General features: G+C 44.0%; 1 protein-coding gene across 7 annotated transcripts in view; it reads right to left on the bottom strand.

Annotated features, from left to right (window-relative positions):
• EIF2B3 (eukaryotic translation initiation factor 2B subunit gamma) overlaps positions 1-16,624 on the bottom strand; it is a 443,302-nt gene that overhangs the window by 407,302 nt on the left and 19,376 nt on the right. For all 7 annotated transcript variants that reach the window (XM_085602815.1, XM_085602814.1, XM_085602818.1 and 4 more), the window contains exon 2: positions 2,620-2,776. In XM_085602815.1, coding sequence (XP_085458941.1) covers positions 2,620-2,770 — 151 coding nt within the window. In that variant the 5' untranslated portion in view covers positions 2,771-2,776. The remainder of the gene's footprint in view (positions 1-2,619; positions 2,777-16,624) is intronic.

Raw genomic sequence — 16,624 nt, 5'->3', positions numbered from 1 at the left:
CGGCAGGTAGATCACATTCTTGGCGGTAAGGATACTCCTTCACATTTGAGACGGAAAATCCTTACTTCCAAGAATTAAATCAGGCCCTTAGTCTTCAAAATTCAAATGGACCGACCGCAAATGAATGCAACATAAGAGAGTACTACTTGTTTCTGTGGTCTTGTATTATAGACAGTTTTTTGCCTTTCTTAAAGCAGTTTGTTTTTAATTCCCATTGATCTGAAGTTGGTGGTTGAGAAAAGCGTAGACTGACAGCTATAATTTGGTTTGGCCATTGTCTGTTGTGGCACAAAACAAATCTGGATCTCTGACTAGTTGAGAGGTACCCTGTCAAGTGATCACTCCAGTTTCTCAAACCAGACCATTGCTCTGATAATGCATTCTGACATACCATGAGGTTAGAAATGAAATGAAATGTATATTTATAAAGCCCTCGATTGACCGGGCGCGTCTTGTGGCACCCACTACTCATGGATGTGAGAAAAGGGGGGAACAGTCAGGGGTTGAAGAAACCTATTTACAGAACAGCCATGTCTTTATAGCTTTCCTAAATTAGGGTAGACCGGTTGTTTCTTTCAGCTTGAGAGAAAGGGTGTTCCAAAGTTTGGCAGTGCAGATTACAAAGCTTCTGCCTCCCAAATGGGATTTCCTGAATTTGGGAACAATTACGTATTGGCTGCTGAGAAGCGCAAATGCCTAGAAAGGATAAACCAGGAGAAATTGAGATAGTCGGACCAGAGTTGTGAAGTGCTTTGAAAGCAATGCACAAGACCTTTAATCCTATGCGCCTCTTGGTAGGCAGCCCATGTAGCTCTTTGAGGGCCGGTGATGACGACTGATGCCAGGGAATCTCTAGCAGTAGTCAAGCTGCCGCATTCTGCAGGATCTGCAGTTTGTTTAGCATGAGTGGCTCCTCCGTAATGGCAGAGGACGGTCGCCCCACAGCCCGTACTGGCAGATGATAAATAAAATGATAATAACCCAATGTTATTATCATTTTTTTATGCTGTCTGTCTGAGCCCCGCAATAAGAATAGGGCGAGGCCGGGCATATCAGGGAGGCGGGGTAGTGTGCACTTATAAGTGCGCATGTGTGTTTGGCCGGCCATCCTAGGCCGGCCAAACACAGATGCGCACTTGTTTCTCCTACACAGAAAAGCCACAGGCTCCAATTCACTGAGCTGCAAATGAGGCCGCTAAGACCAATACTGGCGCTGCACTCATGCAGCCTGGATTGGGTGTGCAGTCTGTGTCCTGAGGGCCCATCCCCTTCCGGCCCGACGAGAGGAGCAGCCAGGCAGCCGTCAGCGGGAGCAGAGTGGCAGGTAAGTCTTATTTTTTTTCTTTTATATTATTCCCACTCCCCAACCCCCACCCTTCCCCTGCAGCCGCCGTACCACTTCATATAGGCTGAGGCCGTCACTATTGTTTAGAAGTCTTTGCTGCATATTGGTGTAGGATTTTAAGAGAGCGAGTGACACTTCTGATTCCCATTGAGAGGAGACGGTCAATCAAAAGTTCATAATTAACCGCGTCGAATGCTGCCGAGAGATCCAAAAGAATTAAGACAGCGTTTCCTCTTTTGTCTAGGGTACATTTTGACCATGGTGTCAAGAGGTGTAAGTCTTGATAACATTTATTGCAAATTTGGTATACAGGATTTCATTCACAATAAAACCCCTATTTATAGGTTCATCTGTGTGGGTGCTTGCCCCAATTGAATAATTTATTATTTCTTTTTATCAGATTTTGACATCCCAACAATTATATTAATTGTCAATTTGCAGTCCCTTTATGTACAGATCCTTGAGGAGACGCTTGTGATGTCATATGTGGCCTTCTCTAACCCAGATGGGGCAACAGGTGCTCAGTATCCTCCACTTCGAAAGAGCCTACTCTCACCACAGGCAATAGACACCTATTTATGAGGAATTCCAGTGGAAATAAGCAGGGTTTGGAAGACCGCATTGTTCTATGACAGAGGGGGACTCCCTGATGCCTGGGCAGGAAATAGAGCAAGTCTTCAAGGGTGTATTTGACAAGGTCATTCCATATTTTCACAATAATGGTGCCCAGCATGACTTAATATTGCTGCGCTTCCACTGGCCCATGATGACTGATTTAAAGGCTGGAGCATTGCAAAGGTTGATTTCAGGCATAGTTTCAGACTTGTACCAACTCAAGCTTTTAATTGACTTGTTGCCAGCTAACTAGATCCTGATTGGTTTGTGGTTGCTTCCTCATGAATTAAAGGTTGTCTTTTTTCGTAGTCACACTATACAATTAGTTCCGGAGCATTTCGTTGATTATATAATTAATTTAGTAACTGTAAATTCTGTATTTGACAGTCAATGAATTTGAAGCGCTCTTGCCTTCACCACCTCATGGCAGTGTCTGTGAGCCAGATTGCTACTGTGGTACCAGGTGAGGCTTTTGAGGTGTATCACCAGATTCTGTGTGACCAGACTATGATACTCTGCTTCCCTCGCTCACTCGGCCACCGCAGCTCACTCTTTACTCAGCTGGCAAAGCACACTCATTATTCTGTGTCCAACATTAAGTTCCACAAGAATACCACAGATCATACTCATCTGGCCACCACATCAGCACAATGTCTCACCTTCAAAGCCGGCTCTCTCCAGCATGTTGATGGGGTACCAGATTAGCGGCTTGCTGCCCACCAGAAGGAGCGGCTTTGGGATGCTGGAGGTGAGGTCAATCATTCGAGAGCCCCCTCCCACTGCCATGATCACCGCCTGCAGTTCCATCATTCAAGCCTGCAAAATTAAGCAAATGTGCACCGGTTTATCTACAACAATAGTTCGGGCGACCATCTTTACTTAGCCAGATTTCGGCCTACTTTGCCGTTTTTCAACTTGTTGCATTACACAACAATGAACTGGATACAACTAAGAGGCCTACAATTAACAGCCAATAATAGTGCAGCCTGCATGCAAAGTGCAGAAGAGTAGGTCTATGCTAGGTTTTAAGAACAGTAAGTAGGTTTAAAACATAGAAACAAAACAAATGTGTAATAAAGCAAAACAGACGATGAAGGCATAGGATCCTGCAGAATGACAAAGGTTTGAGACGAAGGCACGTCAGATAGTGGAACTTTGCAGTTCACATGGAATTACAAGATATTCTTCTAGGACTAATCTGAGAATAGAGATAAAAGGGGATAAAAAAGGAAGCCTGATAATCTGTGGACATTCCATGACTGTGGGAAAAGCCTCAAGTAAGGTTAAAATGAGTCATAGCTCAGAGTATGTAAGAAACTACTTATGTCCCCGAAGGAAAATGGTAAATTGGCTTGCCCTGCCATTGTACACTACTACTGGGCAGCACACCTGCGTGTTAATCTTGAGTGGTCTGTTTGGTCCTCTAAAAACACTGGATCTACACAGAAAGGGCCCTGGCTGCACAACGATTTGCACCCTTGTGGGGTGCACTATGGCTGCTCAGGGAATACAAGTTACGCAACAAGTATATTTCTCACATTACGAAAACTCTGAACAAGATAAAGGTACACGCGGGGCCCTCTCCATACACCATAATCCGTAATTCGCCTTTGCCTTGGACAAATCCAGTGCATCAGATGGAGTAAGGGAGAATACTTACTTACCTTTTTTAAGGGAGTGGCAATCAAATCCGTTCTAGACTGCCAAAACTTATTTGGGTTTACTGAGCAGGACCGTCTCACCTATGCACAAAGGAGTCATTGGAGATTGCAACCTAACAGTGTGGCGGTAGTGACTAGGCAATGTAAAGCATCTGAAAAATATTGATACTCTTTCGATACCACCGGTGGTTTGGTTTCGACCCTGTATAAGTCAGCGAATAATGGTATGCACAGACCTGAGAAATGGAGACACAACACTCAAAGGGAACAAGAACTTGGCACAGAATATGAAGCGAAGTTGTGGGATTGGAGTTTTAGGGTGTAACACAGGGAATGTGCTGTCTGCTTCATAGAGAAACAGAATATAAGATTTGCATGAGATGGTACTTGACACTGCACAGACTGTGCCATATGTATCCCACAGGATCAGATAAATGTTAGCGATCCGAAGACAGAGTGGGCAATATAATTACTATATGGTGGGGATGTAAAACAATCCAGATTTTCTGGAAAGAGGTGCTCAGCCATTTTGATAGCATTGTGGGAATAGCTATACCTCATTATCAGGAGTTTGTTCAACTGCACCTGGGAATGTTTGGTTCAATGAGAAGGAAAGGGCTGAAATGGGTGATGGTTCGCCACATGCAGGGGGGGGCGGAGCACCTTGTATCGAAGTTCTGGAAAAGAGGGACCTGCCTCCAGCCTTCTTGTGGGTGGTAGAGATGAAACAAACCATGATCTTGGAAAACTTATCGAAGTACATGCAGCAAACTCAGAGAGCGTTTGATGATATTTCGGGACCTGTTCTTTCCATACTTTATGTTGCAAATTCTGTTGCGAGACTTTGCGACTAAAATAAGTGCCCTGGGTCTCTTTGAAGTGTGACTCCTTGAGCTTTCAACTGGTGACACTGATGTTTTTCAGTTTAGACAGTGGGCCTAGTGGAAAATGTTCAGATTTGGCAGTACTGACATACTAGGTAGCGTGGCTGGGGTAGTTAAATTTCGGGGACAGGGTGTTCTCTTTGGGACGGTTGGGACAGCGTCTGGAGCGCATAAACTGATTTCTCAAATACTGTTGTTGGTGCCATGTTGAAACGTATTCGGAAGATGTAAAGTACTGGACCTGCTTATTCATATTAAGATGTACTGGCCGAGAAGGTTTTGTGTTATAGCCTAAAAAAAAGCAAAGTTATTTACCCCCCAAAAAAATAATAATAATAAGAGTCCTAACTAAGACAGATCTGCTTCGATGGGTCCTCTTGTGCTTCAGATGGGGGAGGGGTTAAAAAGTTAAACTAATAGGATAGAGAACAACATACTTATAAACTGGCCAGACTACATTAGAAAAAGGAAACCTGGAACGTAATCATGCTTGAGTTATTCTAATTGCGACAACATAATTAAACATGAGATAGCACTGCACTCACACATGGGTGAAAGAATTTCATTAAAAGCTTTGCCACTTGTAATTCAACAATTGCATACTTCTACTGGAATGTCCTTTTGGTTTAACATATTGGAAAAACAGAATGAAAACTGAAGTTACAATTAAATAAAGGAAACAGGAACATCTCTACTGAAAATATTAAATCATCCGTAGCCGTACACTTATAAGAATATGTTCACAGTACATGACTCAATTTTCAGGTTTTAGAACTAGTTCTCTATTTACAGAAGAGTGAGTTGAGGTAAGTAGATGTTACAAAGAGAAGCCTACCTCATAAGATATTTTGATTCAGTAACACCTGTGGGTTTAAATGAGATTTTAAAAAACAGCAAAATTAAGGGATGCACTGGAGGCACAGAGGGGGGGGACCTTACAAGCTACTCCGCTAGTTCAACCAAGAGAAACCCTTAAAACTACATTATTTAGCTACTTCGAAACAGTGAGTGATAGTGATGATGTGGGCAAATGGGTGTGACATCATCATACATGCCACCTGCGTCAAGCAGCAGATACCTGACTTCCAACTCCAATGCAAATTAATGGGAAAATTAAACTCCCTGATTTTTTTCCAAATTTCCCTCTTTGGTGTTCTCATATGTTGACACACAATCATCACTGCGACACCTCCCAAGCAAGTCCTGTTAAAACTGCCACCTGATAGGTGTGGAGATGCCAAGTATAGCCAAGACAGGTTCTACGACCGACGGAATGTCCCCTTGCCAGGGACCTTGCATGTTGTAGTCTTTGATGGAAACTCAAATAAGTGCTGTCAATCAGCGGTGTAAATAGATTTGGACTAAACTGATGTGCTTGCAGCTCATTATATGAGAAATGTGCATAGCACCAATGGGTAAGAAATTACAATTATAATCTTAACCATCATTTTCCTTGCTGTATTGTGTCAGATAATTTTAATCAATTTCACTAAACGTTTATAAAGCAGAAATTACTTCTGCATTCTAGATAAGTCTAGTAGTCCATGTGCCCTGTACATTAGATGGCCAAGACGCTAGAGTCAATCCACAACCCTGGTTTTGAAGAAAATCACCCAGTCAGGAAAAAAGGGCTGTTGAGTGCTCACCGAGAGGACACGCGTTCATCTACATTTGGCAGCGTTCAGGAGACATAAAGAGGACACAGGTTGGCAAATACTTCTCAAACAAATGGCAAAGTAATGAGCAGACCCAAAGGCCTGATGGTCTTCTGAAGGTCCTTCACGTGAATGCATGTACACTGACTGGAGAGCCTCGCCATGCTCTTGAAGCACCAGCTGCAGTGCTTCGCCTCCAAGCTAACGAAGCTTGTTGTGCTGACTGCAAACTCTGAATTACACAGGAAGCTTCTCTATGACACGGCATGTCTGATACATTTACCCAAAATTACCAATTTCTAAGTTTATGGATAACGCCACATGCCCTTGTGCATATTTCACAGTACTGTTGAGCATTATACAGGAGTCCTATGGATATGGATACGGGTGGTGGATAAGTGCAAGGAAGTAGCTCCGCAAGTGTGTTCCCCATTATTTGTAGATATTACAGGCGGGAGAGGGCTGGTAATTTATTTTAAGGGAAATCAATACAAATCAATAAAGGAGTCTTATTTGAACCTCACCAAGATGTTGCTGTGGAGTATGAATGGGGATAGTACATAGAAGTTGAATTTGAATGTGGGCTTTTTGATGATTGCATTAATTTGGGTCTGGAACAGTAGCGTAGTCAATGATTACACATGGGTCATAGTCCTTAAAACTGAGGCTGCTGCTGTCCAATGAACAGTGGAAAGGTGAAGGGAATAAGGATGGCGGTGCATTTTTCAATTGAGACTTTCTCAATTTAGCCACAAAGAAGGCCCCACTGCTAAATTTGGGATAGGCAGTTGGATATGTCGTCCTTTCTGGTTCTTCCCTATTCCAAAGCAGTTGTGCATTTCATTATGGTACATTGGTAATTTAAAATTATGAGATACCATGATTTGAGCATGGGCTCTGATCTTATATTGGTTGTCGTTAACAGTGAGAGTGAGCTGTACTGTGGGATTCCTGTTTGGGAATGAATTATTGGGAAGCAAATAAATACTCAACTTATTGGTGTGTCAGGAGACCCCAATTGGGATTTTATTGGGTCTTGAAAGGGTTGTGTGTCAATTTCTGGCAAATCAGAGTGGTCTCCCTGCCATTACTGAAGGCCATCAGTAGATCCTTCATGATGTGTATAAGGTACCTCTGTCGTCTACCAGGTTTAAACCCTGAAATTCAGTCATAGAGCACATTTGGTTGTCTATATAGAGCTGGAGTTGGCAGGGCAATAGACCGTCTCCCACTGTGCAGCACCTACTACACTAAACTTATGGCCTAGCAATTGCCACATTTAACACACCTGGAATCAAATGATGTTCTTAGTGACTTTCAGTCAGGATTCAGACTCTGCCGGTGTGTAGAATCAGCGCTAATGAATATCAAGAAAAAGTTGCTCAACACCCAGGACCAAGGCTTGTCCTGTGCCTCAGACCTCTCGGCTGCTTTTCACACCATCAGGTGCTCCTAGACCGTCTGTCACACTGAGCCAGGATCAGCAGAACAGCAATGACTTTGTCTACCTCCTTACTAGCAAACTATAATCACTGCCACCAATGCAGATTAAACGTTTATAAGAATTCACTAACCACCATCGTGTGCTTTGCCAAGGACAGAGTGCTAGGAATTTGACCGCAAGCCAGAAGATGACAAAATGAGAGTCAAGGAAGAGACAAAGAGAGAACCTGTCAGAAGGACCCTTTTTTACCTTGAAAAGGATACAACTACTGGAGAAGTGTGGCTCAATGGTTAGAGCGGCAGACCCTGGTGCAGATGTCTGGCCCAGGACCAGGGTTCAATTCCCGCCTCGGCGGGTCTTGGGCTCAATTTCCTCGGACCTGTTAATTCTCGCCTCGGTGCCTATTCTAATCATGGGTCCCACTCTGCAACTCTGGGCAATAGCTTGCTTAATCTCCACAACGGCCCCAACAGCGCTGGGATGCTTGGCTTCACCTTGGGGGTGCCCAGGAGTGGACATTTCACAGGGAAAAGCCAGGAAGGCTTCCACAGCGGTATGAGTACAGCGCCAGGACACCCTAGGGTAACAGTGCTCTATACAAGTAAACACATTTACATTTACTACTGTTTCCCCGCCTGGGAACAGAAAAGACAGTGACGATTTGAGAACTTTGTGAAAGTCACTATAAAGAACCAGTTTGCACTGGGAAAAAATTCAATGAACTACTGATAACCCCGAACTGTCCAATCAGAACATTTGGTCTGCCCCTAAAGGTCCCATATCTAAAATGAAGTAAGGAGGAAAAGGGTATAAAAACCCTCGCATCAATCATTACGTGTTGGAAGGGTTGGTTGCATTAGCGCTCGTTCGTTGGTTCGTTGGATTGCAGTTTGTGGCTGCATTTGTCTTTGGGTTATTTCTTTGCATTTCCAAAATTCTATGCTATCAATTTGAGTGTGGAATTGGTCCATGCTCCGGATTGATGTTCGGACTTTGCTGAAATTTTGAACTTTATTACGCTGCATCCTGTATTTCGCACGACGGTTTGATCCTTTTGGTGAGGGTTGGACTGCCTGTTCGAGGGAGCCTTCATTTGACAATGCAGATAACTCCCTATTTTATCTGAAGCTATCGTCATCTGTCAATTGGTAATGATTCAATGTATTTTCCTTAAATCTATGTCTAAGAGTAATTTCTGAATGTTCATATTTTTCTCTTTAATAAATCTAAAGATTAAGTAATGAACTGTAGACAATAAATGCAAGATTTAAGAGTTTAATTTACGCTAAGATAAACAAAATTGAAATAATAAGAAATGAGTTTGTGGTTCTTAAATTAATTACAGAAAATATCAAATGTTTCCTAGGCTTTAATGGTGTTTTAGCTGGTACTAATTCACCATCAACCAGTCCAACTAGTTGGTCCATCGACCAAACAGTGGAGTGCCTTGTTGATAAAGTCAGGATTCTTGAAGTTGTATAAAAATGTGTACATAAATTAGGAGAAGTTAATCCTGATAGGTAATAAGGTACCCACTTGTCCAGCAGCCTTTCTCCTGTGTACAGATCTGTGTGAAGGTAATGTGTGTTGGTGTTATGGGCCCCACCAATGAATGAGTGCATGAATGAGCTGTTGTGATTAAGGATCGGTGACATAAGGAGAATATGTAAATTTTGTCTTCCGCGCTGGATCAATTTTCTTGGTAGCAGAGTGATGGTTTCTATTGTATTGGTTTGGTGATTATTGAATTATGATTAACACTATATGTTGAGTATTGTTTGCGTTAAGTGTAGTCGGAAAATTTGAAGCTTCTGGGAAGTTGGGAGTGGATTTGTGTGGCAAGAGAAGTCACATGGAATTTAACATTGTCTGATTTTAAGAATTGTGATAACACGGAATTGTGTTATGTTAGGGAAATCTCTGTATGAATGTGTGCGAGTGAAATAGCAATAGGTTTCCTTGTGAAACTCAGGCCTTAATTCTCAGGAGCATTGTAGTCTCCACATGTGTTTATCCCCAGAGAAACATGTTTACCTTTTGCTCGTTAGAAGGGTATAGTAGAGGGAAGTGCTACTTTATCGGCGGAACAGAAAAATACTGTGGTAGGGTAGAGGCAAGCGCTGCCTACTGGAAAGACAGAATTCTTGTGTAAATAGATAAAGCTATCTCTTTGGTTTAGCGAAACAGGCAATGGAGATGTGTTTATGTTGGTACTAACAGATTTTGAATAAAGGAAAGAAAATGTAAGAAAAGTTTGCGGATACATTATGTAAAGGAGGGGTCAGCAAGAGCAGGAGTAGTAGGAAGGCTGACGTCAGAAAGACCGCGCTGGGATTGGTCGGCTGTAGAAAGACGAAGCTTTTACTGATCGGTGCGTAAGTGTGAGACACGCTGAGATTGGAGAATTACAAGAGTGACATAGACACTCCGGATTGGTGAGTTAGTGTGAGTCGCGCTAGGATTGGTAAAAATACGGAGAAGCCGTGAAGAGGTGATTTGCAGAGCTTAGTTGATTAAGAACTTTTGAAAATAAAAATGATGTATTACAATCCACCTGAGAAAGAGAAAAAGTCATGGTTTGGAAAAATCAAAGACCTATTTAAGAAGGATAAGCCAATTGTAACTAAGGAAGGACAGATACTTCCTCCACCGAAAACGCCTGCATCCTTTATGGTGGCAAAATATGGTTATCATACATGCATTTGGTTGGAGAATTCGGCAAAGTATACCAAAGATGATGGAGTGTTAGCGTTTCTGGAAAATGGTTCATTTAGTCTGGCAGTACTACGAAATTTGTGAGATAGAATGATGAGATTGGAACCAAAACCCAGACCTACCCAATTTGAGGTTTTGACTGAATGGGAAGAAGAGATGTATGAATGGGAAAGGCATCGGAGAGGTAGAAGGTATAATTATGTATTTGGTAGACATTATGGTCAAGAAAGTCATGATGACAGAATGAGAAGATGGCGAAATACGAGCATGACTGAAGGTATGTTTCCTATGAGAGGTTCTGGAGATGCAAGTGGTAGAAAATGTACGGAAAAAAGAAATAATACAGAGTCAGCGGGTTACAGATATGGAGCGAGTGAATCAGAGGATGAAGTTCTATAAAAACCCACCCCCATATCAACAGGATTCTGCGATGGTGACGCCAAGTGCACCGCCAAAGGAAACTGTAACAAATAAAATGTATGAACAAATGCCGAATAATTTTGGGAAAAATAATCCATTTAATGATTCAGAAATGTCACAGACGGTAAGCTCTGAATATGAAAAGTCTGCTGAATTAGCTAGAACAAAACTAGAATTAACTGAAAAGATAAGGGAATTAACAAAGAATATGGAAGCAGTGACTGTGCCGGTAACAATAGGACCAGTAATACCAGTTTTTGATAAACAAAAAGATAATGAGCATTGCTTAACAGTCCCATATAATGGCGGTATGCAAAAAGAGAAAAAAAGGAGTAGTTCAGGAGAGAATGAATGGAAGGTTACTGCAGGAATATCAGAATTAAGTACCCCTAAAAATATGACTGTAAACCAGAGTCCAGCAAGTAAGACACCTATGGCAACAGAAACCCCAGAGAAAATGGTAGATAAAATGGGAAAGGTGACAACCCCTGTTGGACCTACATCTGAAGAATTAAGCGATTGGTTGAGATGTTTGCAGAAAAAGGATACAGAACCACAACCTTTAGATGTGGCAAAACAAAAAGTAACTTTAGAAGAATTAATTGTAGGAACAATTCCAACTGAGAAATTAAAGGCATACCAAGGTGAGGAATTAATGGTTTTATGTAAAAGCATTACTTAGAAAGCAAGGACACTGCATGAAAAGTTAGAAGAGACAGCCAGTGAAATGGGAATAGATTCTGAAAAATTAGGTCATTACAAAAGCCATACAGAGTAGATTTTTCTGAAAAAGATATTGAAAACTTGAATACTGCAGGGAGATTAACCCAAATTAAAGAGTTAAGTGCATTGCTAAGAAAATGGGGCAATGTGGATCGATGGAGGAGTAGATGGTTTAGAAGGAGAGAGGAAACTACAGACAAAGCCTCTCTAGCTTTCCCAATGAGAGAAACGGAGCCAGTGGTAACAGAATGTCCCATGAGAGAATTTCCTAGAGGAGGATATGTACATGTTCCCTGGACTAGACAGGATATTTTGTCATTTACTAATGATTTTCCAAAGTTGAGAGAAAAACCAATTGAATGGTACAGACAGGTAGACAGGTTTGTCAAACTTTCAAAGGTGTTATGGATAGATCTGAATGGTCTTTTTGATATAATTTTACCTACAGATTTAAGGACAGAATGTAAGATAACTGTTGATTGGCCTACACAAGAGTATACTAGGGATCCTAAAACAGGAGCCCCAGATCCAGAAGTAATGAAAATATATGATCAGGTAATTACGTTTTTGAGTACCTCCGAAAAAAAAAGGATTGGGTAAAAATTGACAGAACTCATCAAGAGGTAAAAGAATCCGTGCATGCATATTACGAGAGGTTGCTGTTAGCCTTTAAGCAATACAGTGGAGATGAGAAACTAAGTGAAACAGATTTGAGTCTTTTTGTTTACAGATTTGTTTATGGTTGAAGGCCTGAAGTTAGTGAAATGATTAAACAACATACGGTAGTTTGGCAAAATAAGAAAATGTATGAAGTGTTACGATATGCAAAATATTTTAGTGATGAAATGGAAGCCAAACAACGAAAATTGAAGGAGCAGGCAATGTGGGCACAGGTTGAAGTAGCGGAGCGACAAGAAGCCCAGTTAATCGAACAGGCCAGTGGAATAGGGCAAATAAAACAAAAACCTAATATTGGAAAAGGTCAGATTAGCATAGATGAAGCTCAAAAGAAGTGGCCATGTCATAATTGCGGAAAATTAGGGCATTGGAAATCCGAGTGTAAATTGCCACCGAAAGCTAATGGTGATAATTCATCATTAAATCCACAGGTGCAGAAAAAGGTGAGTTGCCAACCGCCGTGACAGCAGCAGGTTGTTACCGAACAGTGTCAGGTGCCAAAGCCATCTTTTCCACAGAACCTAAATCCGCAAAGATACAGTAATGAGACAGGATTCTACAACGAAGAACAGGTAACAAAGCTACCGCACGCTGGTGCCATTTCGCAGTATTGGCTGCAACGCGATGAAAGTGAGTCAGAGGAGAGTTATTGACGGTGCCTAGGAGAGGAAGAGGAGTGCGTACTTGGCGCAACTCTAGAAGTAGACCAGACTGGACCTTTTGTGGATGGAAAGGTGAATGAAGTAAATGTTACTTTCCTGGTGGACACTGGTGCTACTCGTTCAACTGTTAGATCAGCTGAAGTGAAAAACCTTCCTCTCTCTGGTGAGGCAATCCAAGTGGTTGGAGTTTCTAATAAACAGATAAAAGCTCATCTTACTGATCCTGTAAAGGTTAGAATAGGGAAATTTGCTGATATGCATCGTTTTGTAGTGTGTGACACTAGTCCTGTAAATCTGTTAGGGAGGGACTTACTTTGTAAGATGAACTGCACCATCTTTTGTACACCTGATGGTATAGCCTTTGAAACTCCAGATGATGATGTACTGTATGGAATGACAATGGCTAACCTAGAACCAGAAATTACTGAAGCATTTGTTGTATTTGATCCAGAGGGATTACCCCAGGAATTAAAAGAAACTGTGAAAACGGAAGTGTGGGACTTCACAGGAGAAGATGTTGGATTAATGAAAAGAGTAGATCCTGTGAAAATAGCTGTAAAAGAAGGATTTAATTACCCGAATACTCCTCAGTATAAGTTGACACCAGAAATAGTTGCAGGAGTAACGCCTGTAATAGACATAATGATTGAACAAGGAATTCTAAGAGAGATAAGGAGCAGTCCATGTAATTCACCGATAATGGGTTTGAAAAAGCCAAATGGGACATTTATAATAGTGCAGGATTTGAGAAAGGTGAATACAATTGTTGTTCCTTGCTGTCCCATTGTGCCAAACCCTTCAGTAATTCTATACCAGATTCCCCATGATGCAGAATGGTACACAGTCATTGATTTGTGTCATGCTTTCTTTTCAATTCCGTTACACCCGGATAGCCAACAAATGTTTGCGTTCCGGTTCGGCGAGCGTATTTTGGCATGGTGTCGTATCCCTCAAGGGTATACAGAGAGTCCGTCAATATTTAATCAGATCTTAAAGAAATCACTGGAAGATTTAAAGATGCCAGAAAGTTCAGTGCTCGTTCAATATATCGATGACCTATTGGTGGCATCGAAGACGCGAGAAGCGTGTGTGGTTGATACAGTTGCTTTGTTAAATCATTTGGCAGATGGAGGACTTAAGGTATCACCATCAAAATTGCAGTTTTGTCAGAAAGAAGTACAATATTTAGGTCATAAGATTGAAAAAGGCCTGGGGGGGCGTGGCCTGCAGCGCAACGAAATGGCTGCAGCTTAGAGGAGCTCCGCAAGAACCGCAGACTCCCCTGACGATCCATCGCATAATCCGGGCAATAATTATACCCCAAAGACATACAATGGCAGCGAAGCGCACAGAGAATCAGCCGACCCGACTTTAGAACTTCGCCGAGGCCCGAGGCGCCGGGAAAACAGTGAAGACGGGAGCGGCCTGCTGATGCGGCCGCAACCGGGGGCTCGATTGCAGTGAATGCCCGTCCGAGGGAGGAGTGAGCCAGCGCACCGCTACCAGCGCAGGAGGCGGCTGTGAGGCATTCTGTGCGGAAGCACTGGCGGCTGCTGACCTCATTCAAGATCCGCTTGTGTCCCGGTGTAGAAGGGGAGGTGAGGACACCTGGAGCTTGATTCACGTCACCTCCGGGACGCGCGATTAACTCCGAAGGCAGCGTGAGGAACGGCCAAACAGTGCGGCCGGAATTGGAGCCTGGAGCGCACATAGACCCGTCCAGGAGTGTATGGGGCTTGGCTTGGGCCCCCATTGGCACCCACAGCAGCTCGTGGCACAGAAGAGGGCATGGCCTGTCTGACCAACTGACACCGGGGCCTCAATTACTGCAGGGGTCTGCTTTAACAACTGGGTCAAGGGACGGAAAGTATCTAATGCTGCGACCTCAACTCAGCAGAGGTCTAGATCGCCGGAGGGAGGACCGGAGATTTGGCTGTCACCTGTGGTGGCCCCAGAAGACTGGTAAGCAGATACCATTGCAGTGCTTCTGGGGGGGGTGTGAGGGGGGGCAAGGTCGTGACCCTGGGTCCCGGAGGACCCACTCTCAGCGGCGGCAGGGGCTGTGAGCCATGAAAACCACAGCAGGCCACGAATAGAGGCCCACCCGACCATCCTGGTTGGTGCCCCCCGGGAGTGCGACAACAGAGCTCGTGGGATACACAAGCGCGACACACAGTGTGGGCGGCATTTCTGACCTCACGTCACCAATCATAAACCCCGCAAAGTCAGTTCGTGGTGCAGCGGGAAAACAGACAAGCCGCGCGGGACCGGCGGTCTCGCGGCAGGCGGCGGTGATTACCGACCAAAGCGGAACTATCAGGGCGAGGATGGGGGGGGCAGAGGCCCACGCACGATCTCTCAGGCCAAGCTAGATAAATTTGCACACGGAAAAGACTTTCCCGTGCCGCCAGAGCGTAAGGGACTCCCAGACAAGGCCCCAGAAGACGAAGGAGCGACTAAGGTAACATGGAAGACATCATGTCTGCTCTCACAAATGTGCAGTCGATGGTGGGATCGATCTCCGCGGGTGTTTCCTTCCTGCGGGCCGACTTCCAAAAGATGACCGCCAGGGTGACAGACGTTGAACAGGCGACGAAATCCCTGGCGAAGGACACTACAATCTTGATCAAAAAGGTGAACCACTTGGAGGCGGAAAACAGGCTCATGGCGACAAAGTTAGATGATCAGGAAGGGCGCTCACGGCGCAACAACATCAGAATTACGGGCATTCCTGAGAGCGAGGGGCACCCTGCCATGGACCTGTATGTAGAAGACCTCATAAAAACCAGGCTTCAACCCAGGGGACTCTCCACTTTTTCTCTGTTGAAAGAGCACACAGAGTGCCGGGGGGTAAGCCCAAATCTGGGTCTCCCCCTAGACCTATCCTTGCCTGCATCTTCAATTTCCGAGACAGAGATGCCATATTGCAAACGGCGAGGGTGGCACCACCGATACGCATCCAAAACTTGGTGGTATCCTTCTTTCCGGACTATACGGCGGCCGTCTCTAAGCGTCGTAGGAGCTTCATGGAAGTTAAAAAAGAACTGAGAACCAGGGAGCTGCCATATTCGATGCTGTTTCCGGCAAAACTACGTGTGGTGGCGGACGGAAAGACATGGTTCTTCTAAACACCTGAAGAGGCCCAAAAGTGGCTCGAGGGATGGCGTCGTGTGGAAAGATCCCAGCAGTCAGACAGAAGCCAGAGACACCACAGGATGGATGGAGAATCCAGGAATGGTGGACAGGAGCGGGAAGAGGACCAAAGAGTGAGTTTAAATGTAGCGGTCAGCAACTACGAACTGATGCAAAACGAGGGTACTCCAGCAAACTCACTAACATGAGGTAACAGCTATGGAACACTGAGAGCAGGTTGTCTTTGAGGTGGGGAGCAACTGCAACCCTCAGCGGACTTCTCACCCCCTACACGCAAGTACTGTTCATGGGAATGGGGACTAAGCGCTCTGCAAAGTTGGGGTGGCGGGTAGTTGTGACTCCGTCCAGCAGGGAGGCAGGGTGGGTGGTGGAGGGGATGGGACTGTTCTTTCGGTTCTGTTGGTTTTTTGTTTTCAGTTCTAATGAGGCACTCAGGTATGTCACATCTTTGCACATGGTTCACCGGACACATTGCACATATGACCTTGCAACATCTCTTCTACACTTAGTCGGATATGGCGATACAAGACACAATTGACCCTGACCCAGGACCGTCTACCATGACTCCGGTGCCGCCCCTGTCCTTGATCAGGTGGAACGTACATGGCCTGGGAGATAAAATAAAGAGAGGCCTGGTTCTACAGTGTTTAAAGCGTTGCTCGCCGGCAG

Source organism: Triturus cristatus, chromosome 4_2 (genome assembly GCF_964204655.1).
Source record: "Triturus cristatus chromosome 4_2, aTriCri1.1, whole genome shotgun sequence".
NCBI lineage: Eukaryota > Metazoa > Chordata > Amphibia > Caudata > Salamandridae > Triturus > Triturus cristatus.
This window is presented reverse-complemented; position numbering and strand designations above follow the sequence as displayed.